This window comes from Notothenia rossii, assembly GCF_949606895.1.
Source record: "Notothenia rossii genome assembly, chromosome: 9".
Lineage (NCBI taxonomy): Eukaryota > Metazoa > Chordata > Actinopteri > Perciformes > Nototheniidae > Notothenia > Notothenia rossii.
In genome coordinates, this window is record NC_136907.1 from 62,351,763 (window position 1) to 62,376,574 (window position 24,812).

The following is a 24,812-nucleotide window of genomic DNA, read 5'->3' on the forward strand; positions in this document are numbered from 1 at the left end:
TTTATGAGTCTACCACAACAAAACCATGCAATCAGAGAATACCGCAAGGATGTTAAAGGTCCCATGTCACGGCCATTTATACTGATCATAATTCCATTGTTGAGGTATAGATTTATATTGTGCAATTTTCCTAACTCACACTGGTTTCTCATACAGCATCTCTGTATAGTAGGCTATGTGTATTCACTCTCTGTCCTAAACGGCTTGTTGGAGCTCCTGCCCCCCCCCCCCTCCCTGTGAGCCCACTGTGCTCTGATTGGTCAGCTCGCCCACTCTGTTCTGATTAGTCTACCACCGTTACAGCGGAACATCAGTGATTATGTGTTACAATGGCGTTAGCAACCAGAAAAATGACACCAGTAAGGACAAACAGATGAGAATGCTGCGTGGGGTCTGGGTGCCGTGTTGGCGGGATATTGCGAGGCTCGCTGCTGCGAGGAGCGGACAGTGTGAGCTGGGTTCATTTCCTGCTTGCTGTGTGGGATCTGCGAGACAGCACGAATGGACGTGGGAAGGGGGGGTGCTGCGGGGGCTGCAGCACCCCCATCTGCGAGGCTCCACTCGCACCCGCACCCCCAAACACAGCCCACCTACAGTGTAAGCGCGCCACAGTTTCGCCACTGCGAGTCTCCACTAGCACCCCTCTTTAAGCCGGGTAAGCATCAATGTCAAGAGCAAACATGTCCATAAAAAACTGGTTAATCAGTCAATACAGAAAACAATCAGGCATGTTGTATTATAAGAGCTATGTAATACCACTGCAATGGAAAGTAATACAAATATGGCAGACAAAAGGAAATGTGATTTTGATTCATCTATAGATGTAGAAAGAATGACAATGAGCACCAGGAGCAGGTGTTTAGAGGAAGTGTGAAGAGAGCCCAGTGGCTTGATATCAAATGGTTAGATATGCTGCAGTAAGAGCAGTGACGCAGCCTAGTGGACAGACAACTGTGTCCCTCTGCTGTTGAGTTATTGTACCATTTACTGATGACTCACAGCAGAGACAGAGATAAGGCCCTGTAGCCAGGATGTCTGACTTATCACCACCCTCTGAGCTGATCAGATTTTGGCCACTTTACGATGTCATAACGTTTTTTTGGCTTGTGTAACCATTAGCCAATCACCAACCAAGGTAACTGCCGCCCACCTTATCACCTGAATCTCCTCCTGGAGCACCTTTGTGTTCTTTTTAACCAAATATCTCTCAGAGGGGCGTGGGGAGGGACTTCTTATTTTCATCTAAAGTAAAAGACAGAGACTCAGCACTTTTGAAACAGGGCTGAAACAGAGGGGTTTATGGGATGCTGCAATGCATGATCTGTTTGGTATTTTGAGCCAAACACTTCAGAGACATTTTTTGTATATATCTGAGACCTATAATATATTGATGAAAAACAGTATAATAGGGGACCTTTAATGATCGTCTTGGACATCCAGTTTTAGACAAACATGACTGAGAGCAAATGGATTTAAGTACTTTGTTACCACAGAAGGGCCATAAAGCTGAGGCTGAGTGTCCGGTGCTACATGGCTCTTAACTACATCATGATAATAAAGAACCCATTTTGGTCGCACAATTGTTTTAAAACAAGGGAGTTCAGCATTGTTTTATTTTGATCCAAACAGCAGTAATGTCGGGTTTCCAGGGTACAATTAGTGTAGCCATAATATGTATTTTTTTAGAAGAAAAGACAAGAATTAAGATGGTGTGCTTCAGTTAAAAGTGATGGAAAACAGGGACAGGAGAACAACCAGGACTGTAGCTCATGTATTGTTTCTGTGAATGTGGGGATTTTTAACAAGCCGAGGAAGAGATTATGTTCTAATTGTTTTGTATTCTTTTATTTGACTATCGTGTCAAAAACGTAGTTAAAATGAAGGAATTATAGTGTTTATTTTTTGATTGTTTTGAAACAGAAGACAGTTTACACCAACAATCTATATATGTTAAATTAATATAAGACATGCTGAAAAAAAGTGCTTCCTAGTCAAAATAAATAAGAAATGTAGACTCATCCTGGCTACTGTCCTTGCAGACACGTATTTGTTTGTTGTGTAGGACTTGAGAAAACAGTAAATATGAATATTAAACCAAATCCATTAGAGACATTTGAAAAATGTACAGTTGGTGATGTCTAAGAAACTGTGGTCTGGCCAAGTCTCTGGTGCTGGTGTAGCAGCTGCATTAAAGTTTTAGAGATCTCCCTGTACCTCAGCCCATACAGGTATGGAGCAAACGCCCTGGGCAGCAACATGAAAACAGACATATTGACAGTGCTGATCCACACACGAACATCCTGACTTATGGCTTTCTCCTGGAAAAGGAAGAGCTCCAGGGTGAAAACAAAGCCGGGGGCAAAGTAGAGCAGGAGCAGAACCCCGTGAGCTAGCAGCGTGACCCGGGCCCTGGAGAAGCGGCTGTGCCAAATACCATGCGTCCTTGTTACCACGTAGAGCTGAATGTAGCACACAAAAATGAGTAAAGCACAGACGAGTGCAGCTACAAAGAAGTAGATGTGGACCCCCTCCAAGTTATTGACCTGAAAAAAGCCGAGGGAGATGAGGGCCAGACAAAAAGCCACCTCATGGGGATTCCCCTTCTCCATCTCCATCATGATCAGCAGGGTGAAAGGGTACAGAGCCGCCAGCATCCACACCCCCACCAGTATGCGGTGAGTGCGGGCAGGTGGAAGAACATCATGATAACGGAGAGGCCAGCGAACTGCAGCGTAGGTGTCGACCACCATGAGGGTGACGGTGAGGATGGCACAGCAGTAGGTGGTGACAGTGATGGCTGTGACCAGCTCACAAAGCAGCCAGGGGATTGGAACTCTCACAGCGTTACAGATGATGGTGGCCATGTTGAGGATGAGGTAGAGTATGTCTGCTGTCAGGGTGTTGGCCACCAGCAGGTAACGTGTCTCCTGACGCAAGGCTCGGGAAAGGAAAATGCATGACACGAGAATAGGGTTGGCTAACAAGGTGGCAACAGTGATCACTGTGGTGGGTATGAAAAAGTACTCCAGGTGCCATTGCCGCAGACTCTCCAACCATTCCTGTGTGAGGTTGGAAATGATCAATGCTGACGCCATTATCTTTTGATAGATGCAGACAGATGCTGTGACTGAGGGGGGGTGTGTTGACTACTTCCTCCAGCAACCTTCTGCTGATGAAAAGACCAAAAATAATATCAATGTTCAGGCAGTATAGTATAGGTATAACTATAGAGACTATTCTATGTAAGGTTATCATTGTATGCACTACTATTAGTGGTTCACCAGATTAAGGAGTGTACAATCTCTAATTTATGAACTTTGATCTTAAAATAATGTATTTTATTGCGTGGAAAGGGCCATCTTGTTGTATTGCTGTTTTGTTAACGTGTGCACTGCTTTGCATTAGGAACATGAGAAGCCATCATTAAAACATGAGGACACAGTAACAGATTGTCCATTGACTTTTAAGTGGCGGAAACAAATGCAAATGTTGTCAACGATTCTCTCTGTGAAAAACTAACTTTTAAAAATGACTACGTTTACTTTAGAAAGATATACGCAAAAAAATCATCCTGTTGTCTAAATCATCAGCTTTGTCACTTGTACAATCTTAGCGACTAAAACAGTCAACTTGCCCTTTGTTACTATGAAGAGATGGATCACTCAATAACACTGGGCCGATCTTTATTTACTTGTATATACCATGTCTTTCCTTTTTTTGACCCAACGTCGTACGTAGTTAAATACATACAAAATCATATTTTTTTATAATATAATCATGATAACCGTACCACTGCCATCCCTTGAGATAAAACAGAAATTCACTTGTTCACACACACATATAAACAAGTTATTGATTGAGTAAAGGTACGTTTTCCTACCTGATTTCCAGACCAGAAAAACCTCTCGGTGTTGCACATCCATTGGGCTTCCCACTTCTATAAATCAATAGATGCTTTGTATGACTCCTCTCACCCGCTGGCCTTATCTGCTCCACTCTGTTTACTCCTAGATAATACAAGGATGGAGAAAGCGAAAACCACTTGGCAGTCACATAGTAACAGGGTGGAGCTTTCATACTGTTAGCTGCTCCTCATGCTGGCACTTTATCAGGGATTTCTACCTAGGATGTTTCATATCTGATATAGCTTCATATGATTTGAGAACCAAGTAGATTATATTGTTAAGATTCACATTAAGCATCAAGGGAATTAAACATGAACAATTGCTTTGTGGGGCTACTTAAGGAAAGAATATATGATAGAAAATGTTCACACACGAGAGTCTCGACTTTCAGCCCTAACCTCACACTGCCGTCATCTTATTTTGCAGCATGGCGCCCCTGAGATAAACCCAACAAAAATCAACTTTAAGCTGCAGGGTTCAGTGGTGGGTACATTCAAAAGAGAACAAACTGTAACAATAACCGCAACATTGTTTCCACGTGTGTTTTAGATTAGAATTTTCACCTAATTACAAACCCGAAGTCATCAACCTGATAAAAGGAAACATTTTATTGGTTCATGTATCATTATCAGATATATCATTTCTCTATTCATCTAACTTCCTCTTTAAATGGGCTTTCCCCCTCCCACAGTGTTCTGTCATCTCTTTCTTCTCTGCCTGTATGCACTTTTCCCGCTAGTCTCCTCATCTTCTTCATCCTCTTCGTCTTCTTCTTCATCATCATCACTATTAGCTTCAATGCTCCCCTGCAGCTGCTCCTCCTCCTGCCATTCTCTCGCCATCAGTCTCTGAAACACCTCGTACTCCTCTGCCGAACCGTTGGCAACATCCGTGAGGAAAGTGTCCAGGTCAATTTTGAGGATGCCGTCCAGTTTGGAGTTGATGATCGTGGTCTGTCCCTTCTTGTCGGGGGTTTGATACAGGCCCCTGCGCTCCAGAAAACAGTGTCGACAGCGCACCTCCTCCAGAGTGTAACGGAACAACCTGGACTTCACCATGTCCGCCTGTTTGACCCCCATTCGGTAGTAGACGTACTGTGGAGAGATGAGTTGATACATGTTGTTAAAAACAACAAACAGCTGTTACAGTGGCTCAGTCTTTATATGTATCTATGTATATGTATTCAGACCTACCAATATAGGTCGTGTTCTGTGCATGTGTGTGTATTGTAGTGTGTACATTGTACTCAAATCAAAAGAAGAACAAGTAACTCAACAAACATATGGCAATTTGGCATAAATCAGATTATTTGCGGCTAAATTAGGTTTTGATACCTTATATTATAGTTGTGTTTCTGTTTTCTTGAGACTGCATCTTAATCAGGTCTAAATGACTAAATGAATATGAAAGCACAACATAAGCTTTGATTTCATTCTGTAAAGACAGCAAATTCACAAACCACTTTAATAACACTGAGATTCATTCACAGCCACTGTTGCCCAGGAGATGTGGAGTTGAGTTATGACCACCAGAGGGAGTACTACATCAGTTTCCTAACTACTAAGCGATTTAGATGTTTTGTTCACACACAAAAAAAAGATCAGATTTGGTTTTGAGTGTGCTGTTGATGGACACTATTGTCCCAGAATGCATTAAATGGATGAGCTATCCCGCAGCTGGAAAAAAAAGTGAATGTATGGATGATGATGATGATGATGATGATGAAAAAGATACAGGAATATGTTGTAAAAACGATTAAAATAGGAAATCTTTGGGGTGAATATTTTTTCCGTTTGTAAAATGTAAATGAGTGACTAACATCTGTCACGGCATTTCCTGTTGGGGCATAACAATAACATATGTAGATGTATTGTATACTGTAGGCTACTAAGAGGAAAAGTAAATAGTCCACACAGCATGTCATTATTGTCTAGTTTGAATTATACAATCTCTGTCTTAAATGTGTCTTACAATTTATGTTCTGTTTTTATCAGAGTGAAAGCAGATTTAACAGCCACTCAATTATAAGGCCCATCATAATTTGTGCAGAGCCATTGGTTATGTCTTCAAATTCACTTTGGCCCATAAATACTGACCTGAAACTTGTACTCCAGCTGCTCCTTGTCTTCCAGTATTACGGCAGGACTATCTCTCAGGATGTCTGTGACCTGCTGGGAAGTAAACTGGCACTTCTCCCTGAGGAGCAACACCATATGTTTTACTGTCTTCACAGGCACAGTCAGGATCTGGGGGAAATGGGAGACCACTCTCTGAAGACTGCCTAATGGGAAATAAGGAAAAGTAGATGTTTGATTATCTTTCAAAAGCCCCCAATATGACGTAAGTAAACCTAAAGCAATTCTTCAACAATGTTATGACAACAAATATTATGATCTCACCTTCAACTAAACCTAGTTTCCGCATGTTTCCTACGCGCTGCTGAAGCTGCAATTCGTTGATAGTGTAAAGTTCAGGGCATTTCTCCAGAATTTTTAGCACACTGGAAGGATTGAGGCCCAAGACGAACAGAGCTGTGAGAGTGGACAGAGCGTGTTTGGAAGCACTTGTTCCTCTGAGTTTGGAGGTGGCATCGTATATCTGCTCGGCCTGGGAGTCTGTGAATCCCATATCAACCAGAGAGGGGAGGGACAGCTCTGTGACCAGCTGCCTGGACAGAGGATGGGGCTCATGGGTGTGTTGTGGTGACTGGAGAGTCCCCTGGCTGGTGGAGGAACACAACAATCTGCCCCCAGCGCACAGAGGCTGGAGCTGGCATCTCCCAAACTGAAGTTGGCCGAATACAGAGTGGGTGGCATTCCTCAAAGTCCACCGAAGAATCTGTAGAAAATACAACCATGATTATAAGTTCAAGTTTACTGTTATGTACACTAACATTTAAATACAATGAAAATTAAATGCATCTGGTTGGGCCCTCACACACACTATACGCTATTACGGTATGTCCCTGTTTTATTTCTTGTAGTAGAATTATGATGAATAGTCCGAACAGAATAATAACCCCTGTTATTTTTGTAGAGAAGATACGTAAACAGAGTATATGCTAATAAACAGGCTGTTGTCATTAGCATACGTTAGCAAACATGAAGGTTATAGCGGAAATGTGTGGACTTTCAGTGCTGTCTTCCACATGGTTTATTAACGCGGCTAATTGTGTAAAAGCTTCACAAAGTAACAATATTATAAGTTGCTTTAATAGAAGAATTGGGATTTGAAGCTGATTTACCTGACTCGCAGCAAATCGGGTACCCATGCTTGTCCGTCGTTTGTAAACGTCCGTCTTTAAACCTGAACAGAGGGTGGAAGACAAAGGTTCCGCTGTGCTCTGCTTGCCTGTAAATTACCAAATACATTGGGAATCAGACTTTGAATCCTTTTCTATTTAAACCATTAACGATTTTACCAGAAAAAATATCCAACATGTTAATCGTGTTAATACCGATGTGTTTTTAAACATGATATTTCCAGTAGCATTGTAGTAATACAATGTTGCATTGGTTTTAAGTCATTAGAGCTCATGCTATGGAATATTAAACAACTCTGAGATTTAAATTGTGTATTTTTCATGAAATTATTAAAACAAATATCCTAAAATCCAATAGAAATAAGTGTGTCTTATTTTTCTAATGTAGTAATTATATCTGATATATATATTTGGAAACACTGGGTCAGATGACATTGAAGCGATTGAAAACCTTTTTTATATAGAATATATCTTCTATTTAAATGGTAATTTATTGATGATGCCCAAGTGAAACCCTGGGGTTAAGAGCAAGGGCTCGTGAGCTTACCATCCTTTAACTGCCGACAGCCTTGATGCAGAGACAAAGGGCAAGCCCAGTATTTGAGCTTAAGGAGACATAAAGCATTTGATATCTGGATATCTGCAGTTAGAAGCAGTCAGGCAAAGCCATCTGGTACTCCAATATTATAAATTGAATACAAACGGCTGTACAAAGAAATTAAAATAGGTTATCAGTGTTAGCATGACAGAAATGAATTAAACATTCTACAATTCTGATCAACAGGCAAGCCTTTAATTATTTAAAAAGGAATAACATTTGTGGTCAAATATTTATTAATGTATAAAAATAAATAGATCAAATATTGGAAATATACTTAGAAGTATAGATAAAAACACGTAAAAATCACCAACATAAAACAGACACAGAAGTTAAATCAGTAAAACAATTCCATCCAGTTCTCTGTGCGGTTCCTCTGAGGCAAACAACTCAAGGTTGGGATCACTTGTCGGTTTGGGTGGCAAAGCTGGATCCCATTTAACCATTACTATGTTTTAATGCCTCACCTTTTTCTAAATTTGAAGAATAAATTAAACAAATATAATTAAAAAGGGAAAAAAACATACATCATGATGGTTTTGCTTTGCTATGAAATATGACTTATATGTCAAACAAGGACATTTTGATCAACATCTTCATAATGATATTCATTAAAATTGGTACCAAGCTGTATATAATGTATAAAGGTAAAAGTCCATTGGTCTCTAAAAGACTACTGTCTGGATGATTATGTCTTCGGACTAAGAAAAGCCTCCATTTCTTCATTTTGCACTTCATGTCCTCTTCGCACTGCAGCACATGAAAGGTTGGACGGATGGTCGGGATGACACTCCCTTTTAACTCGGTTTTCAATCTTCATGGAGGTACTTCTGAAGCTCTGTTTCCAGGGCCACCATTGACAACCTGTCATCCTCATCTTCCTCCTCCTCCTCATCATCAGGAAGAGTCTCATCATGTCCATCGGGGAACAAGCCTTGACCGACGAACGCTTCAGGGCCAGAGTCCGGGTGCTGTGGTGAGCCTGCTTGAAAAGGGAAGGAGCTGCCTTTACATTGACTTGATACAGATATCATTCTTATTTGATTTGAGAATAAATATAGTCTTTCATATTTGATATTGTATGTGTTTTTTCCCCCGTTTTAAAAGCTGAATTATAGTAAAGTAATGTCATTTTCTGGACTTACCAGACTGTTGTAGCTGTTCTATTATTTGGCTTAGTCATTATATCTGCATTACTGATGATTATAATCAATTCATTAAACTCATTGTTTGAATATAATGTGAAAGTACCATCAGTCCACCCTACAATATTGAAAGAGGTATTGAGTCAAAAAATGTAATATTAGATTTTCTCCACATCACCAAGCCATAACACATATTTATTTAAAGCATGGTGGGAAAGGTAGGCGTAATCTTAACCTGGACGTAAGGCGAATAACTAACACATATTGTTAAATGTGCAAAGAAAGGGTTAATCAAGTACAGGTGGAGGAGCAGTATAGAATCTAAAGTGGAAAACACGGCCGGCCATTGTCAGTGTTAAGAGCACTCACAGTAGCTCTGGGATTCAGGCACCACCTCTGTCCAGCTGTACTCTGCCATGGAGATGGGCTGGCTGATCCAGGCCTGCAGCAGCAGTTGGTCCAGAGGCATCCTCTGAGCGGGGTCAGGGTGCAGCAGCCCACACAACACCTCACGCAGCTCTGAGAGACGACAGAGACATTTAAACACAGAGAGAAAAAAATGGTCAGTTTTCTGAGAGACAATGGTGGAAAACTATATTCAAGATTCTAGGCTTTAATGCCATGTGCACAGTAGCTACAGTGTAGATATGGCAATGAAAAACGTAAGTCACAGACTCTTCCAACAGCGCAACATGAATATATGTTGAACATAAAACAAATAAAATAGTGCAAGAGAACGTTTTGAGATGTGCAAGTACATTCAAATAAATAAATAAAAATAGAAGTGCAGCCTCCAGTGAAGAACAGCGGTTTACCTGGGGAGAGGGGGAACGGAGGCTTCAGTTTGGCCTCCAGGATCTCTTCAACACCACAGAAAGGGTTTTCACTGAACAGCAGAGTGTAGAGCAACACACCCAGAGACCACATCTCCAGCTCGGGACCCTCATAGCTAGGAGACAATGAACAAGGAGACAAACAACAATTACAATGAGCTTTCACTTGGCAATATCAATTAACATGGAAGCATTTTATTTGCCAGATGATTTAGTGTCTGCGTACAACTTTGTAAATGTTCAATGAATATTTCCTTGAGGCCACTTAGTTCATTCGTCACCTTAAAGGTTAACGAGTCATAAACGTTATACAAGACTGTCTTCAAAGCTATGAGCAAGCTGCGTGATCACAAGGACAGTTATTAACCCCTTTAAAATAAATCATCCATAGAAAAGGGACCAATATGGCTTTTTTCATTTGTTGCTAAGTGAAAGGAACAAACATCACTTGGTATTATGTACGTACGGATTTCCCTGAAGCACCTCCGGGGAGCAGTACTCCAGTGTGCCACAGAAATTGTAAAAGAGCTTTCTTGGAGCCATCATGGCAGCAGAGCCAAAGTCTATGAGGCGGATGTGGAAACACTTGTCGATGATGATGTTTTCGTCTTTTATGTCCCTGTGAAGGATGTTCTTAGACCTCAGATAGAAGACGGCAGCCACCAGCTGGAAAGAGACAGAACCTCCAGTTTACCAAGAAACAAAGAAACACATCTAATTTCAGAGACTATTGTCCGGTAAATGGATTATAGTGCCCGTGCGAATACCTGTCTGAAGATGTAGCTGGCCAGGGGCTCATCCAGCCGTGGCTGCATGTCTATGAACTCAAAAAGGTCCAGGCCATCTCCATGGTTCTCCATCACCATCTGGAAGTAGCTCCCGTTCTCAAACACCTCCAGCACCTAGTAGCAGACACGCATATAGGAGGGGGGAAATAGTTAAGCTAAATAAATGAAGCATTTTACAACCCATTTTATTAACCCTTGTGTTTGGATATTTTGTTCAAGTTCCTTTGATGTTCATTAATGACAACAAATTCTATTTTTTCAGATGTTTAACCCTTAACATGCAAGTTTGCTTACATTATCCACGTTTTTTTCTTCTCTATTTCTCTGACGGTATTTCTGCATGAAACCAGGATAATAATGCCAAACTTGGGAAAATGTTGGAAAATAGAAATAACCACAATGTTGTGTCTAGGGCTCTAAAGTCTGATATAAAAGAAGGAACCATTTTATGCTGTAATGGCTATGGGATCAAAACCAATTGGGACATTTTTAACCTTAAGGTTCTAAATGTCCACTTTTTTGTAAGACAGTTTATCATGGACTTATTAGCAGAGGTAACATTAACCAAAATTATCAAAATATAATGAACAAAAATGTCCCTTCCGAGGCAGAGATGTTAAAGATTACCTTGACTATGTTGTGGTGCTGAACTCGTGTCAGGATGGCGATCTCCTGGCTGACTCGCCCCAGCATCGGGTCATCCACCCAGCAGTCCCTCACTATCCTGGTCTTGCTAATGAATTTCACTATCACCTGCAAAATAGAAAAATAAATACGTCATTAAAACAGTCATATTACTTTCCAAAATCAGTTGAAATACTTTCACATATAAATACAGTAGCTGTGTATTGTATATAATAATAATAATAATAATAATATTGGGAGGGATGAAACCCTCTTTAATGGTCACACATGCAGAGCACACAGCACACACAGTGAAATGTGTTCTCTGCTTTTAACCCATCATAGTACCAGGAGTCTAGTACTAGGAGCAGTGGGCAGCTATTGTACAGCGCTCGGGGAGCAATGGGAGTGAGGGGGGAAGGGGGTTGTCCGGTGCCTTACTCAAGGGCACCACGGCAGGGCAGGAGGTGAACTGGGTCCTCTCCAAGTAGCAGTCCACACTCTATATTTAGGTCTGGTCGGGGACTTGAACCGGCGACCCTACGGCTCACAGTCCAATCCCCTACTGACTGAGCCACTGCCGGATATATACATGATTAGGATAGCTTTCTGAATGAATGTAAAAGGTTTTCTTACTTCTAGTCCATCACAGCGCCTTATTGCCCTCCAGACAAAACCAAAGGCTCCTTTACCCACAGCTTTAAGAGGCTGGTACACTTCTTCAAACTGTCCGTCACAGGCTCGAGACTGATCCAGGTCCATGGTGGTGTGTAAAGCATCCCCGATTCTCTGAAAGGAGGAAGGCAGTAAAGAATAAAGTGCAGAGTAACACTTTTGATATTTTAATAATATGAACCGGTGCCATCCTAACTTGTTATTAGAGTTTCTCACTCACCTCTCCAAGACTGGCTCCTGATTGGTTGTGCCGTGATCGATCTGTCTGCATGAGTGTCCCGGTCAGGCCAGGTCTCCTCATCCACACACAGAACATGGAGCTCCCATCAGGGAGGTCCGTCCTGCACACATCACACTGCACATCTGGAGAGAAAACAAGGTACCGGTTAAAGCCTTTTAGCTTTGTGAGGTGTAGATTTCTAAGGGAAATGGATGAACAGCTGGGATAGTACCAACCTACTCTTGTGCCATCTCTGTGGTAGCCACATCCTTCGTATCGGCCCTCAACTATCTGTGTTGTGTCCGAGGAAACGATGTGTCCGTTCCCCTTCCGTTTCTTAGGAGTAGATGTGGAAGGAATGTCCGCCGTGGACTGAGTCCCACCACTCATTGGCATGCAGAACGCCTGGCCCTTTTCTCTTTGAATTAAAGACAGAGCTCCCCACTGATCCTGCTCGCCCTGGTTGTTTTCTTCTCGTTCTGTACTTACCTTTCTGGCTTCTACATCAGCGTTCCCAGGCTCCTCTTCGTGGTCGAACTCTACCACGCATGGGGAGGGGGTACGCAGGAGCTCGGCGGTGTCACACGATATCATGGAGTGTTGGTTATCGTCAACGTACCCTCCGCCGCTGAGGAGCTCTACACTGGCGCTCAGATCTAAGTCGGCGAGGGCCCGGGTCACCAGATCCCCGCTGCTGTTCAGGTCCAGGAAGCAGCTGGCTGAGTCCACGATGTGTGCTGAACGAGAGTCCTCCGCCGGGCCCGGGTCAGAACCACAATGGCCGGCAAAATTTTCGCAGAAGCCAGATGAAGACCTGGGAAATTATGACAATACATTTGATTTATTTATTGAATCATTTATTTAACAGGGACAGTGCACATTAATGAAGATTTCTGTAAATATGACAGAGTTAGCCAAGAGGCTATTTTTCATCTGTAGTCCCTGGACAGATTTTAAAAGTCAACCTAAAACACATTTCATTTTAAACATGTAAATACATACATAAATACAATACATTTAAAACATGCAACATACATTACTGGGATACTTAAAAAAAACAATTTAAAATACAGAACATTAAAACAAAACAAATTCATCAACAAATTGAGGACAAAGAACTCCAACTGATGCCACTAGATTGGCAAATCATCCCAGAAATACATAAATCAATTCTGATGATGTTATTTAATCAAAAGGATATTCTGAAAATAGCCTGTCATTAACAAAAAGGGCTTCACAGCATCCACGCAACATACATTTGGAGTTATATCATTGGCTACTGGACTGTTATTGATGCAAGTGAAAAGTTATCCAGTCCAAAATAGATGTTAATACTTTGCGGTTATCATGGAAGGATTCATACATTTTCATACATCAAAAAATAGGCTGTTTAACAATAAAACATCAGATTGATTGATAACATGCAGAAGAAGTGCTAAAATGTGGTCAGTAAAATGTCTTTAGACTAAGAAATACTTCGACCATTACCTGCTCTCTAGGGAGATGACCTCAAAGCTGGAGTCCTGCAGGACAGAGGCACATGAGCGGGGGTCTTTCCCTACCTCAGGAGAGGGGTCATCACCTCTGCAAACAGCATGTCCACTCTGACTGTCTAAAGAGGTAGAAAAACAAACACAAAATATCAACACAGTTCTTTTTAAAGACAAATCATCTCTAAAGTGTTATCTCGTTGGTGCTTTTGTTTACTGCTAATAAGAAATGACATAATGTGAAAAACTGTAGTTTAGTTTTTGGGTTGCAAGGAAGAACTAGTTATTAACAGTTCAGCCACATCATACCTCGGACCCCCTTGATGACAGGATGATTCTTTTTCTGAACTTCACTGCTGTGCGGCTGTTGTCTGTGTGATGGTTCAGCCGGAACCAGAAAGTAAGTCTCTTCTTCCGGAGGTTCCACCAAGGCAAATGTCTTGAGGAGTGCCTGAGTGGTATCTTTACTGTCCTGCTGGCTAGTGCAGAGAGCGACCTGGGCCGCCTCCTCCATCAGCTCTGTGGTGTCATCAGCCCTGAGGGAAGAACGGTTGGATTTGAATCTAAAGTATTTCAATACCAGTCTAATAAGAATTGAATTACATTTTGTTGTGATCACAAATGCAAACAAACAGATATGTTTAAACTTCTAGGAGATGTTGCTTATAATCAGTGCATTTATATCGGACTCAAAATAAAGCTGTGACACTATTTGTCCAACAGGTGGCAAGAGAGGGGAGCATTAATATATGAGTCTTCATCTTCCATTATCACAACAGGATCATTTGTTTATGTTCTCAAAGACAGAACCGTTACAAAACAATAATCTGATCTCAGGTGATCTCTAAACCATTATGGACCGTATTAAACATTTAGAAAAGCCAAGGGATAAACATTGGGACGCTGTAGTTTACAGAGTGTCTCTACTGGCTGGTAAATACACAAAGAATAATACAAAGAACACAATAATATGGTCCACTAATAATCCTAATGTCTGCTGGCACATGGTTTCCTGTGCAGGTTAAACAAGGTTATGTTGTAGAAGTGTATTATGCTATAGGTTAGGGCTGCACGATATTGGAAAAAACTGACATTGAAAATGTTCTTTCCCCCTGCGATATATATTGCAAAATGAAAACATACAGGGATTGAAGAAAAGACAGTTTTCCCCCCACAAACCATCCTTTCTTGAACTTTGATGCTATACAATTGGTATTTTTTAAACTATATTTAACCAGATGAAGGATTTTAGTCACAGACGTCTGGATCTTAAGTTATCAGAGCAACAAGCTGAGCTAGCTCGGTTAGCAGCGCCGAACTGCCCTGGAGAAACACATGGAACTACTTTATTCAGTGTTTTTACCTTTAATCACCCGGTCCGTTTGCTTTGGAGATTTGATTGTGATTGGTGGTTTGCCGTGCATGCAGAGCCTGCATGTCACTCACTCAAGTACCCCTGACATAAGAGCCGCGCAAGTTTTCCTTTTGTAGCAAGCAGCAAAATAATTGTAACATGATGTGTTTGACTTAATTTGCCTAATTATTTTTTAAATCGCACGTCCTGCATATCGTGATTATCGTCACAGCACGATATATCGTGCAGCCCTACTATAGGTATATCAAGCCAGTGAGTAAAATAAACGTTCAGGTAGCCTAGACAAGGACATTGGGCTTGCTGCTTACATGAGGACTCGCGTGGAGGTGATAGCAGGAGGAGAAAGCGTTGACAAAGTGTTCCCCGGTTTCTCCAGCCTGCAGTCCGTCCCGGTGAAGATCCGTCCTCGGCCTCTGGAGGTTTTCTCCAGGACCGCCTGATGCACCATGGCCATGTCACCGGCCACCAGCGACGAGGGGTCTGAGGTTTAAGAGAGCGAAATAAATATTGAATCTAGCAGTTTAAACAAAAACCAAACAAAATGAAAACACACAAGAGGATTATTAATAATATTATTCAATTGTTGTCAAATTGTGGATGTGCTGTGTGGCTGTCTGTGGGGGGGTTGTTGTGCATTGTTCTGTGTTTTGTGTTAAATGTGTGAAACTCAATAAAGAGTATTTATACCAACAAAAAAAAACACACAACGGGAATAAATCCAGAGCATGACATGTGAGGTGCATTTGGGAAAAAGGCCTAATTGGACAGTTTAGACAAATCAGATATTTTTATAACAAATTATTCTGTATGCTTTTTTTGTATTCAGTTTAGAGCAGGGTTGTTTTAGTCTGGCACTAACTAAGCCACCTCACCTTGAAGTTTGAAAACATATAGTTTAGACGTATTACTGCATGCGTATTGTGAAAAAGCTGCCACCTTGTACACATCACAAACACATTAAAATGCTCACCATATTTCCCTGATACTTTGGATGAGGCTTTACTTTGATCAGCCTCTTCTTGAGAATCAGAGAAGGAGATGGCCTTTCTGTCCGAGGCAGACATCCACCCGTAGAAGCCGGGCATCAGAAAAGTGACACTCTGTGGATGACAAATCAACAGAGACAGAAGTGAGATTTGTCCCGGTCGTCAATCCAAACAGCCTCGTTCAGACGGCCGTGTTGGCTGACCTTTCCCATCAGCTCGTCCTTGTCGTATCCGAACAGTCTGAGGGCGAGGTGGTTGTTGATGCTGTAGATGGAGCCGTCAGGGCAGAGCAGGAGGAGACCGCTGAGAGGAGCGAACGCCCAAACTGTTCCAGAGTACTCCAGCGCAGGGCCTTCTGGAAGAGTGGAGACGAGTGGAAATAGCAGTAAATGTTACTAGCAGTTATTAGAAAGTGTATTAGTTAGCATATTGGAATGGTTAAAAAATGCAAATACCTATTCATAATTGGTATGAGGATGCTATTCAACTAACACACACTACAGAGGGTGGACATGTAGAACATTAACTCTAAAAGTTGCTCAACTTTTATTTGTAGTATTAGTATTATTCTGCGTGATAGTGTATGAGCAGTCTTTGCTCAATCTCCTGTGAAAACCTCCCAAAAAGTAATGTCATTTTTAAGTGGGCTAACACGATTTACATGATTTTAAAAGTGTTATAATGTTTTAAATGCCATTGAAGAAGTACACACATTTTCTAAACTTCATAAAAAGGAACATTTAATTTTTATCTGAAAAAATCTCAAATCACTAAATTTGGAGATGCATGGTTTTCATGATACTTGTTTTTTATTTTCATCTCGTATCGTACTAGTCTGTTAATGCATATGTATGTTTGGCATGATGAGGGGCCATTTCTCTTGACACAAAACAAATATTTTAATGTTGATAACTGGCATTTCAATAAAAACCCAGCTTTCTTGCAGTGCTTGACAGCTTCTTAAAATGGCCTTTACTTTGCAATAAAGGTTTTACATTATTGCTATTATTATTATTATTATTATTATTGTAGAAAAGGCTTTCCTGCAGGATGTTTAGTGCTTAAGAAGTATAACCAAGACAGTAGATAATGCATCCGTCTCTCCGGAAAATATATTGAGTGTTTTTTGAATTCCTCTTTGATCTAGCATTGTTTCTTTCAAACTGAACACCTTACCAGAGGATGGCTCTTCTGGATTTGAGCCTTCTGACTTGCACACAGGTGAGTTGAGAGAAGAGAGCGGCTGATTGTCCGGTGTATGTGATCTTTTCAGACTCTCTGTTGGGCAGGTGAAACCAGTCCCATTGTTTTTGGGTCTCCCACATGCCACTGCACCCTGAAGTTTGACACACAGTGGGACTGATGCACCCCCTCTGCTTTTCCCACAAACTTTCTGAACCCTCAGCATCTGAAAAAAAAAAAAAGGGGGAAAAAATGAAGTTTAAAGATGACAGGCTTACAGAAATACCTGAGCTTAAAACGTCGATGGGATATCATGTTTTTTTTGCTCCTGAAAGGTCTGAGAAGCACACCGGTAAACAGAAACTTGAAAGCAAAGATTAAAAAAGGAGCTTCCCTTAGCTGAATGAGACTTACTTTTGGCAACGCATTACCGTGCAGAGGGATTTGTAAAGAGGGGATTAGCTCCTTCACAGACACCCCTTTTAACTCGTCTGGATGGTGGTATCCATGGAGATGGGCAAATGCCAAGTCACAGGTTAGGATGCTGCCCTAGAAATGACATTAAAAGTGAAGCAAAGTTAGAAATGGTTACATATATTGCCAAGGAGCATTCAGTTGAAGAAAGCAGGAATTATTGTGAAAATGTCCTTACATCTTGTGAAAAGGACAGAACAGCTGACACTCTTTCCACACTCTCCATCATTACTAGCCACGGCTCCTGATCTTCTGACCATCTGTGGGAACACACTGACACCGGCACCTCTCCAGATGATGTCACAACATCCACCTACAGGATAGGTAGCATGTTATACCTTCAAACCACACACACGTAAGGGTTTCTTTTTTAGCATATTACTTACCACTTTTCCAGACACAGCGGCAACAGTTCCATCCACAAGCACAAAATCTTCTTCCAGCGCTTCTTCCAAGACCTGACTTGTTTTCTTCAAGATACAGGACAGCTTTTTTCCAATCACTTCATTGGTGAGGCACTCAAACATTTTGCAGGCCTGTTCATTTGCTGACAATATCTGAAAAATAAAGATAGACAAATGTACAGTGCATGCTTTAGTTGGAGTACTGACTAATTCTTCTTATCCCCCAATCGACACATTAAGAGCACGAACAGTACCTTTCTGGTTTTATGGTCAACCGTAAAAATGACTTTATGAGGGTTGATTGCAGATGGAGATTCAGACAGGCCAAAATCTTCAGAGATAAGCTGACTGAACAGGTTTTCCTCTGTCTCTGACGCAGTGGCCGGGTGTGGCAGGGAGACAGCAGAAACTTGGGATCTAGGATGTAAACTAGAGATTTGGAGGTTTCTTGTTGCAACGGACGTGCAAACATCCACATTTTCACCTGCAAGGAAAACAAATATTTTTTAATAAACACGCATTTTCTCTCATCTCACAAATAGGGTTGTTCAAATAGCTTGAAGGATCTCAAAAAAACAAACATGTTCAACTTACTTTAATCAAAACTGCAAATATACTGCTTGGTCACATTTGGTTGAGAATTGTTTTAAGGACAACCAATTGTTATGGCTGAATGTGTGTTGATTGATTGATCCTGTTACATCGTAAGTTACACTCACCTATCAAAGAACCACGATCATTCCGACGGTGCAAGGCCCAAAGGTTCTTCTTGTACATTGGTCTCTGAGAACATGGGTAGGACTTATTGAGGTCGAAGTCATCCTCCAGTAGACCAGAGTAGAGGGCGGGCACCACACAGATAGTTTCTCCTTTAGCCCTGCTGCTGTGGCTGACCCCAAAACGAGCCTCAGATGACCAAGGCATTGCTGTTAGTTATCCAGCTGGGATTCACAAGGATTGACCCATAAAGAGAGAATTAAGGGATGGCAGCATTGTAAATGTGTGCTATTACAGGCTAGCAGAGGTGGGAGAAGTACTCAGATATTGTACCTAAGTAAAAGTACCAGAGTGTATGAATACTCTGCTACACGTAAATGTCCTGCATTCAAAATGTTACTCAAGTAAAAGTACAGGGTATTATCATCAAAATATACTTATAGTACCAAAAGCAAAAGTACTCATTATGCAGATTGTTTCCATTTCAGAATAATATATATTATATGTTTTGATTATAATCATCTACGCATTAATGTGTTGGATTAAAGTGCAGCTAGTTCTAATGACTTTGTATGCTGCAGGGTAGATTGTGAATTTAGTTTACTTCAAGTGTAACTAAAGTCTGATTTAAGTGTTGATTGTATTCACATCATTAATCCAAATCTGTAAAGTAACTAATCTATCAATCAATGTTTATTTATAAAGCCCAATATCACAAATGTTACAATTGTCTCAGTGGACTTCACAGTTTGTACAGAATATCAGTATGACAATACGACACCCTCTGTCCTTAGACCCTCACATCGTACAAGGAAAAACTTCAGGAGAAAACCCACAGTTTAAAGGAAAAAATGGGAGAAACCTCAGGGAGAGCAACAGAGGAGGGATCCCTCTCCCAGGAAGGACAGACGTGCAATAGAGGTCGTGTGTAAATTGAAAAGATAATACATTTGCAACATGTACAATTTGCAACTAAAAGGTATTACATTAATTTAGTGGATTAAAAGTACACTAGTTACCTTGAATTGTAGTGGAGTAGAAGTACCAAGTAGCAAAACATTAAAAATACTCATGTAGAGTATCTCAACATTGTACATAGGTACAGCACTTGAGTAAACCTACGTAGTTACTTCACACTTCACACTTCACACCACTGCAGATTTGCTAATTACCACAGGTAGCCAACAGAGAAAATGTTCCAAGTTGATAACATTAGATTTGCTTGGTGTTGGCGTCTGATTTGTAAGAGTAAGTCCGAAACACTCACCTCAACACGTAAGAATAAACTCAGCAGCTTGTGTTTTCTGCCAGGCCACAGCAGCTTCAGTTGACGGTTGTTGACAAGGTAACGTTACCTCCCCTGAGCTTCCGGGCTAACTAGCCATCTGCTAACGTGAAACCAACAAAACGATGATGCCGTGCGGTGTTTGGATCGGAAATTACAGCGTCTATGCTGCAGTTTTAACCACTGTATTCCAAATTGACGTTACCGTGGCGTGAGCACAACTTTGACACCATTCCAGCAGGTTAGTTAAGGTAGAAATAATGATATTTTTACTAATTCACGTAACGTTACTCTAGCAGTAGTTTTTGTAAACCGCGGGCTTCAAGCGGTTGCCGAGGCCCGAGTAGATTCAAGGAAGTGCCTAGAAGCCAATCAAATGTCTCAACTCTGAACAAGGACACCTCATTGGATGATTTGCTAGAAACGCCCACCTTTGTATCCATAGAAACCGTGTAACAAAAACAATTTGATCTCGAACTTAATTTTGATTATGTATCTGCAGTATGAAAAGAGCTTTGCTCTTTTGCAGGTTTCCCTTGATCAAATAGCGGCTAATAATTAAAAAGAAGAAAATGTATAACATCAAAACATATTTTACACATTATTTTATTATAAAACAGGAAGACACAGACGAACCCCAACGCCAAACAGCAGTAACTACGGCAGAGTTGTTCAAGTCACAGGTTATTTTTCTTTTCTTTTTTACTGCGGTTTACAATGTAACTCAGCAAACAAGAAGTCTACGACTAACTTTGTTATTTAAATGTGTTAGGGGCGAAAGTTAGAAGGCATCCATAACATTAATAGAAAATTACTATATCTTCTAAAACCTATTACATGAGAATTATACGCTCTTGATATGTATGTACAAATCTTATGAAGGACACCAAAATACACGTTTGACATAACAAAGAACAATTCATTATGTAAAACTGGCATCTAGAAATTGGGTAAGAGATCCAGGTGCAATGACTCCAGGGGTCCATATGTTTTTGAGTCTCTTCATCAGCTACATGGCTTTGTTTGCTAAATTCACCATCTCCCCCTCAGGAAGATTATCTCTACCCAACTTCCCCTTTGCAAAAGTTGTATCCACAACAAACACTGACATTAAATGAATCCGACAATATCCTCACTTACAGAAAGTCTGGCATAGTTCAAATTAAAATGAGTTGGAGTACACTTTGCTGTACTTTTACATCACTGAAAACAAAAACAAAATACATCGCAAGGAGATGAAAAGGTTATTCTGACACAGCTGCTGAGTTAGGAAAATATATTTAACAGTCAGTACAGATGTTTTGATACATATTTTAGTTAAATTTAGCTCTCTTTGTATCAGCAACAACATTGTGAGCAGAACTTTAGTTAATCCAGTAGCCTACTCTCATAATTCAAAATGCTATAAGAAAAGCTCAAACTGCGTTGGAAGTGTATGCATATCATCCAGTTGCCCGATAACAGGCCCAATTACACTTCATTATTGATTTTTTTCGTTACATCACAAACATCTAGTAAGGTAGATTTGGGTACATTTCGAAACACCTTATCCTTTTTTTGATACTGCACCGCCATGAGCTTATGTGATAGTTTGTGTACAATAGGTACCTATAAGTCTTCTTTTCTAAATGCAATGGCACCCTTTATTCAGAAAATTATGATTGCTGGTAACTGGCACATGCTTGTTGCAGTCATCTATTTTCCATAATCTAGTTTTATGCTATTTTAAATGTGGTTCTAGCAGCTTGTTGGTGCGGATGTGGCATTCGCTTCAGAAATCATGTTGCAGGATTTTGTAAATGTTGTCTAGTCCAGGGGCCAACTGCTATAGATGTAGCATGCATGTTATGTCAGGTAGCTCACTTTACAATAATGATACTGGCTGATCTTCTTAGAGACAGGGAGCCAAGCAGAACACTTTACACATTCAAACGCGCACACAAGCAAAGTCGGGCACGCACTTAGTGCCATGGCTGATAGCTTTGATACGTTTTTAGGAGCATAGTTCACTGAAACAGGGTCCATTTTAATGGTGGTAGTCCTTTTTACTGTGAGGGCGATTTCCCAGTATATGATCAACTTCTGTGGCAATGCCTGGTGTCATCTTTGGAATGACCTGTGATGCACAAAACAAAGAAAGAGCACAAGATCAATGCTGACCAGTAAAGACAATGACATAGTTATTCAGTATTATTCAGAATAAGGAAATGTTTTTTATACCAGAATGGCTCCCAGGTTCTCTGTTAGCTGGGTTGGATTGGAGGATCCCAGCAGCACTGAGCTCACTCCCTCGTTCCTCAGGCACCAGGCTAAAGATCAGGGATAGCAGGAGTTATTAAAGTGATTAAGTGGTTTCAAGTTTTAAGACCGTTTGAAGTAAACATGAAATTTAGCAACATCTTTAATTGCTTAATTGCAGGTAGGGTCTTAGGATTTTCATTTTGTCCCTTACCTATGGCAAGCTGTGGCAAAGTACAGCTGAGCTTCTCCGCGATAGGAGTCAGTTCCTTTAGCTTGGCTTGTTGTTTCCTCCCGTCCTCACTCGTTACTTTCTCCTTCAACCACTGATATGGCTAGAGGAGCAGTGAAATAAGAAGTATTAGAATTATAACCCAAAATAAGGCAAAAATAACGTTTAATATATTACGTTTCTTGTTTGTATTGTTTTTGTTGGATAAGAGTGAAGAAATTGGAACATAGACTAGCAGGTTGGAAAAGATGAGCTTTTAGCTGTATACCTTCATTGAGGCCCTGGAGGTTTCCGGGACACCATTCTCGTACTTCCCAGTGATGATACCACAGGCCAAAGGTGACCAGGACACTACACCCACACCTGAGAGAGGGCAAAAGTCACTAAGCAACAGCCCAAAAATCTATCGCCGCCCTAAATATATCCACAGGAACTAACTTTAGACTTACCTATCTTATGGTAGAGCTCTGGCAACTGAGTTTCCACCTTGTCCCTCTGGAAGAAGTGATACTCTGCCTGCTCACACACTGGTGGAATTAGATTGAACTGCCTAGCCACAGAGTATGCTTCCTAATTGAATGTAAAAAGGGTAGAATTGTTAATAGGAGGAGGAATGATGTGCAGCGCTGACCTTTATGTTAACAGATTTCATTTGTTTCTCCCCTGCTCTATGTTTAGCACAAGGTGTTATAATTAACAGCTCTTTTTGGAAATCATTGTCCCCTTCTAGAGTACAAATAAGTAATGATAGCTTTATCAGTGAGGGAGGGCAACATTAATATCAAGATTAACACAAGATCCCCCTAAGTCCTCCGTATTAATGTACTACATTTCGTTTTACTTGTGCTGTACTCTGTGCAATGGCAATAGAGTTGAATATAATCTAATGATAATTAAACATCTGTTTAGCCTTTGGATATCAAATGGTAAATTGTCTAAGTGACTATTAGCTCATTAAACTGCATAGCAAACAGAAATGGTGACCTATAACTGCATTTTCCCATTTCTTTTGTTTGTAATAATATATACGACAAAACTTTTTTTTACCACTTTTTTTAACCACACACAATACTTTTTTCATCACTCACCATAATCTCCATGGCGGACCACCGTGACGTCCCCCAGTACATGGACATCCCCTGGTTGATCACATGTGTCATTGCTCTCACTATCTCTGTAAAAACAAAATATAAAGAAGCAGATATGTCCATTATCAATAATCAAACAGTGGATGGCGCCAGAGTTGCAACTTTTTAATAACCAGCAAGAAAGACAAAATGTATTTAATAAAAACTTCTGTGAAGTTCTTTCTCTAAGGATGGAAGGATGATCTACAGCTATTATTTTGAATGTGTTTCGTTGTATGATGTGCACAAACTCTCTAGTCACTGAAGAAAACAACGAGGCAAAAAGTAATTTATGAATACAATAATAATAAAATTGCTTGCGTTGGTTAGTAATTGTAACAAAAGTGCAGTGAAGGTTGTGAATGCAAACAAAAACGGGAAGACTCTAAGGGTGAAGCATAGACCACAGCAGTGTGATTAAAAAAGAGCAATTCATTTTCATCAGTAGTTCTCTCTCTGGACCAAAATGTAGCTCAGTGAGAGACAGAGAGCAAGTGTGTGTGTGTGTGTGTGTGTGTGTGTGTGTGTGTGTGTGTGTGTGTGTGTGTGTGTGTGTGTGTGTGTGTGTGTGTGTGTGTGTGTGTGTGTGTGTGTGTGTGTGTGTGTGTGTGTGTGTGTGTGTGTGTGTGTGTGTGTGTGTGTGTGTGTGTGTGTGAGAAGCATGTGGGAGGAATAACAGTGCATCTGCTCCTTAAGTGAAGACATTTTGAAAGATGTAGGGACAGAGTGTACCTCAGTGGCGCATTTAGTTAATAAGAGTTTGTGAGTGTAATAATTATCGACCAGAATGACATCTTCATCCAAAGCAACCTGCATTTTAACATGCTGGTCAGACTCATCATACATTTTGTCTTCATGAGGCCGCAGTGAGTCATCAGCATTAACATCAGATGCCACACAAAGGGGAGAGATCCAGAGATTATTAACACCCCCTCACCCGAGCCCACTGCGGGTGTTCAAAGAGAATGACGTGGGCAAAGTTGTGGGCATGAACAACATGGACTGTGCTAGTATGTTCTTGGCTGAGGAAGTTGGCTCTGTCTGAAAAGTTAACTCGTTAAAATTGTTAACCTCTTCTCAGGTAAATTGTTAACCGTAAACTACTGCCCTGATCACAAATAATCACATGAAAAGACATGAGAGTGTTTCCATATTAGTATCATGTTGAATGCTTGCCTTAAAATAATGAAGCATTACCATTTTGTTAAGTAATCTGGGTTCTGACTGCATTTTGATATACTAAAGAACATTG

At 40.8% G+C, this 24,812-nt stretch overlaps 4 protein-coding genes across 8 annotated transcripts in view; all 4 read right to left on the minus strand.

Moving 5' to 3' along the window:
- Nucleotides 1-253: 253 nt before the first annotated feature.
- Nucleotides 254-4,362, minus strand: LOC307017630 (putative G-protein coupled receptor 148). 2 transcript variants are annotated; one of them, XM_079647274.1, is made up of 2 exons: nucleotides 3,881-4,362; nucleotides 254-3,169 (listed from the first exon to the last, which is right to left on the minus strand). In XM_079647274.1, the coding sequence occupies exon 2, from the start codon at nucleotides 3,093-3,095 to the stop codon at nucleotides 2,139-2,141; it is 957 nt and encodes a 318-aa protein (XP_079503400.1). In that variant the 5' UTR covers nucleotides 3,096-3,169; nucleotides 3,881-4,362; the 3' UTR covers nucleotides 254-2,138. The 2 variants fall into 2 exon arrangements, with proteins under 2 accessions (XP_079503400.1, XP_079503399.1); XM_079647273.1 differs by having other exon boundaries at nucleotides 255-3,166.
- Nucleotides 4,363-4,493: 131 nt separating this feature from the next.
- On the minus strand, nucleotides 4,494-7,262 carry mterf4 (mitochondrial transcription termination factor 4). Its single transcript, XM_079647272.1, has 4 exons — nucleotides 7,150-7,262; nucleotides 6,305-6,743; nucleotides 6,002-6,186; nucleotides 4,494-4,999 (listed from the first exon to the last, which is right to left on the minus strand). Exons 1-4 carry the CDS (start codon nucleotides 7,174-7,176, stop codon nucleotides 4,604-4,606), a joined length of 1,047 nt encoding a protein of 348 aa, XP_079503398.1. The 5' UTR covers nucleotides 7,177-7,262; the 3' UTR covers nucleotides 4,494-4,603.
- A 676-nt stretch (nucleotides 7,263-7,938) lies between these two features.
- Nucleotides 7,939-20,311, minus strand: pask (PAS domain containing serine/threonine kinase). 4 transcript variants are annotated; one of them, XM_079648323.1, is made up of 21 exons: nucleotides 19,946-20,311; nucleotides 18,681-18,887; nucleotides 18,216-18,445; nucleotides 17,944-18,114; nucleotides 17,736-17,870; nucleotides 17,498-17,632; nucleotides 17,078-17,309; nucleotides 16,105-16,256; nucleotides 15,886-16,015; nucleotides 15,224-15,395; nucleotides 13,850-14,076; nucleotides 13,539-13,662; nucleotides 12,287-12,864; nucleotides 12,051-12,193; nucleotides 11,792-11,944; nucleotides 11,159-11,284; nucleotides 10,511-10,645; nucleotides 10,210-10,409; nucleotides 9,726-9,859; nucleotides 9,280-9,429; nucleotides 7,939-8,750 (listed from the first exon to the last, which is right to left on the minus strand). In XM_079648323.1, exons 2-21 carry the CDS (start codon nucleotides 18,883-18,885, stop codon nucleotides 8,575-8,577), a joined length of 3,708 nt encoding a protein of 1,235 aa, XP_079504449.1. In that variant the 5' UTR covers nucleotides 18,886-18,887; nucleotides 19,946-20,311; the 3' UTR covers nucleotides 7,939-8,574. The 4 variants fall into 4 exon arrangements, with proteins under 4 accessions (XP_079504449.1, XP_079504451.1, XP_079504450.1 ...); XM_079648325.1 differs by having other exon boundaries at nucleotides 16,105-16,253; nucleotides 18,681-18,902; XM_079648324.1 differs by having other exon boundaries at nucleotides 7,939-8,747; nucleotides 18,681-18,902.
- Nucleotides 20,312-20,551: 240 nt separating this feature from the next.
- Nucleotides 20,552-24,812, minus strand: part of kcnab1b (potassium voltage-gated channel subfamily A regulatory beta subunit 1b) — a 28,711-nt gene continuing 24,450 nt past the window's right edge. Inside the window, exons 10-15 of the mRNA XM_079649510.1 lie at nucleotides 23,522-23,607; nucleotides 22,883-23,003; nucleotides 22,702-22,796; nucleotides 22,416-22,536; nucleotides 22,184-22,272; nucleotides 20,552-22,079 (exon numbers count right to left, since the gene is read on the minus strand). Coding sequence (XP_079505636.1) covers nucleotides 21,990-22,079; nucleotides 22,184-22,272; nucleotides 22,416-22,536; nucleotides 22,702-22,796; nucleotides 22,883-23,003; nucleotides 23,522-23,607 — 602 coding nt within the window. The 3' untranslated portion in view covers nucleotides 20,552-21,989. The remainder of the gene's footprint in view (nucleotides 22,080-22,183; nucleotides 22,273-22,415; nucleotides 22,537-22,701; nucleotides 22,797-22,882; nucleotides 23,004-23,521; nucleotides 23,608-24,812) is intronic.

Excerpts from the sequence above, each read along its gene's own strand:
- LOC307017630 (XM_079647274.1), bottom strand. The coding sequence starts at position 3,095 with ATGGCGTCAGCATTGATCATTTCCAACCTCACACAGGAATGGTTGGAG.
- mterf4 (XM_079647272.1), bottom strand. The coding sequence starts at position 7,176 with ATGGGTACCCGATTTGCTGCGAGTCAG. Across the intron at positions 6,744-7,149 it reads CCCGATTTGCTGCGAGTCAG|ATTCTTCGGTGGACTTTGAG; the intron begins GTAAATCAGCTT and ends TATTTTCTACAG. Across the intron at positions 5,000-6,001 it reads AGCTGGAGTACAAGTTTCAG|TACGTCTACTACCGAATGGG; the intron begins GTCAGTATTTAT and ends ATCTCTCCACAG.
- pask (XM_079648323.1), bottom strand. The coding sequence starts at position 18,885 with ATGCCTTGGTCATCTGAGGCTCGTTTTGGGGTCAGCCACAGCAGCAGG. Across the intron at positions 13,663-13,849 it reads TGTCATCAAGGGGGTCCGAG|ACAGTCAGAGTGGACATGCT; the intron begins GTATGATGTGGC and ends CTACCTCTTTAG. Across the intron at positions 10,646-11,158 it reads AGCACCACAACATAGTCAAG|GTGCTGGAGGTGTTTGAGAA; the intron begins GTAATCTTTAAC and ends GTCTGCTACTAG.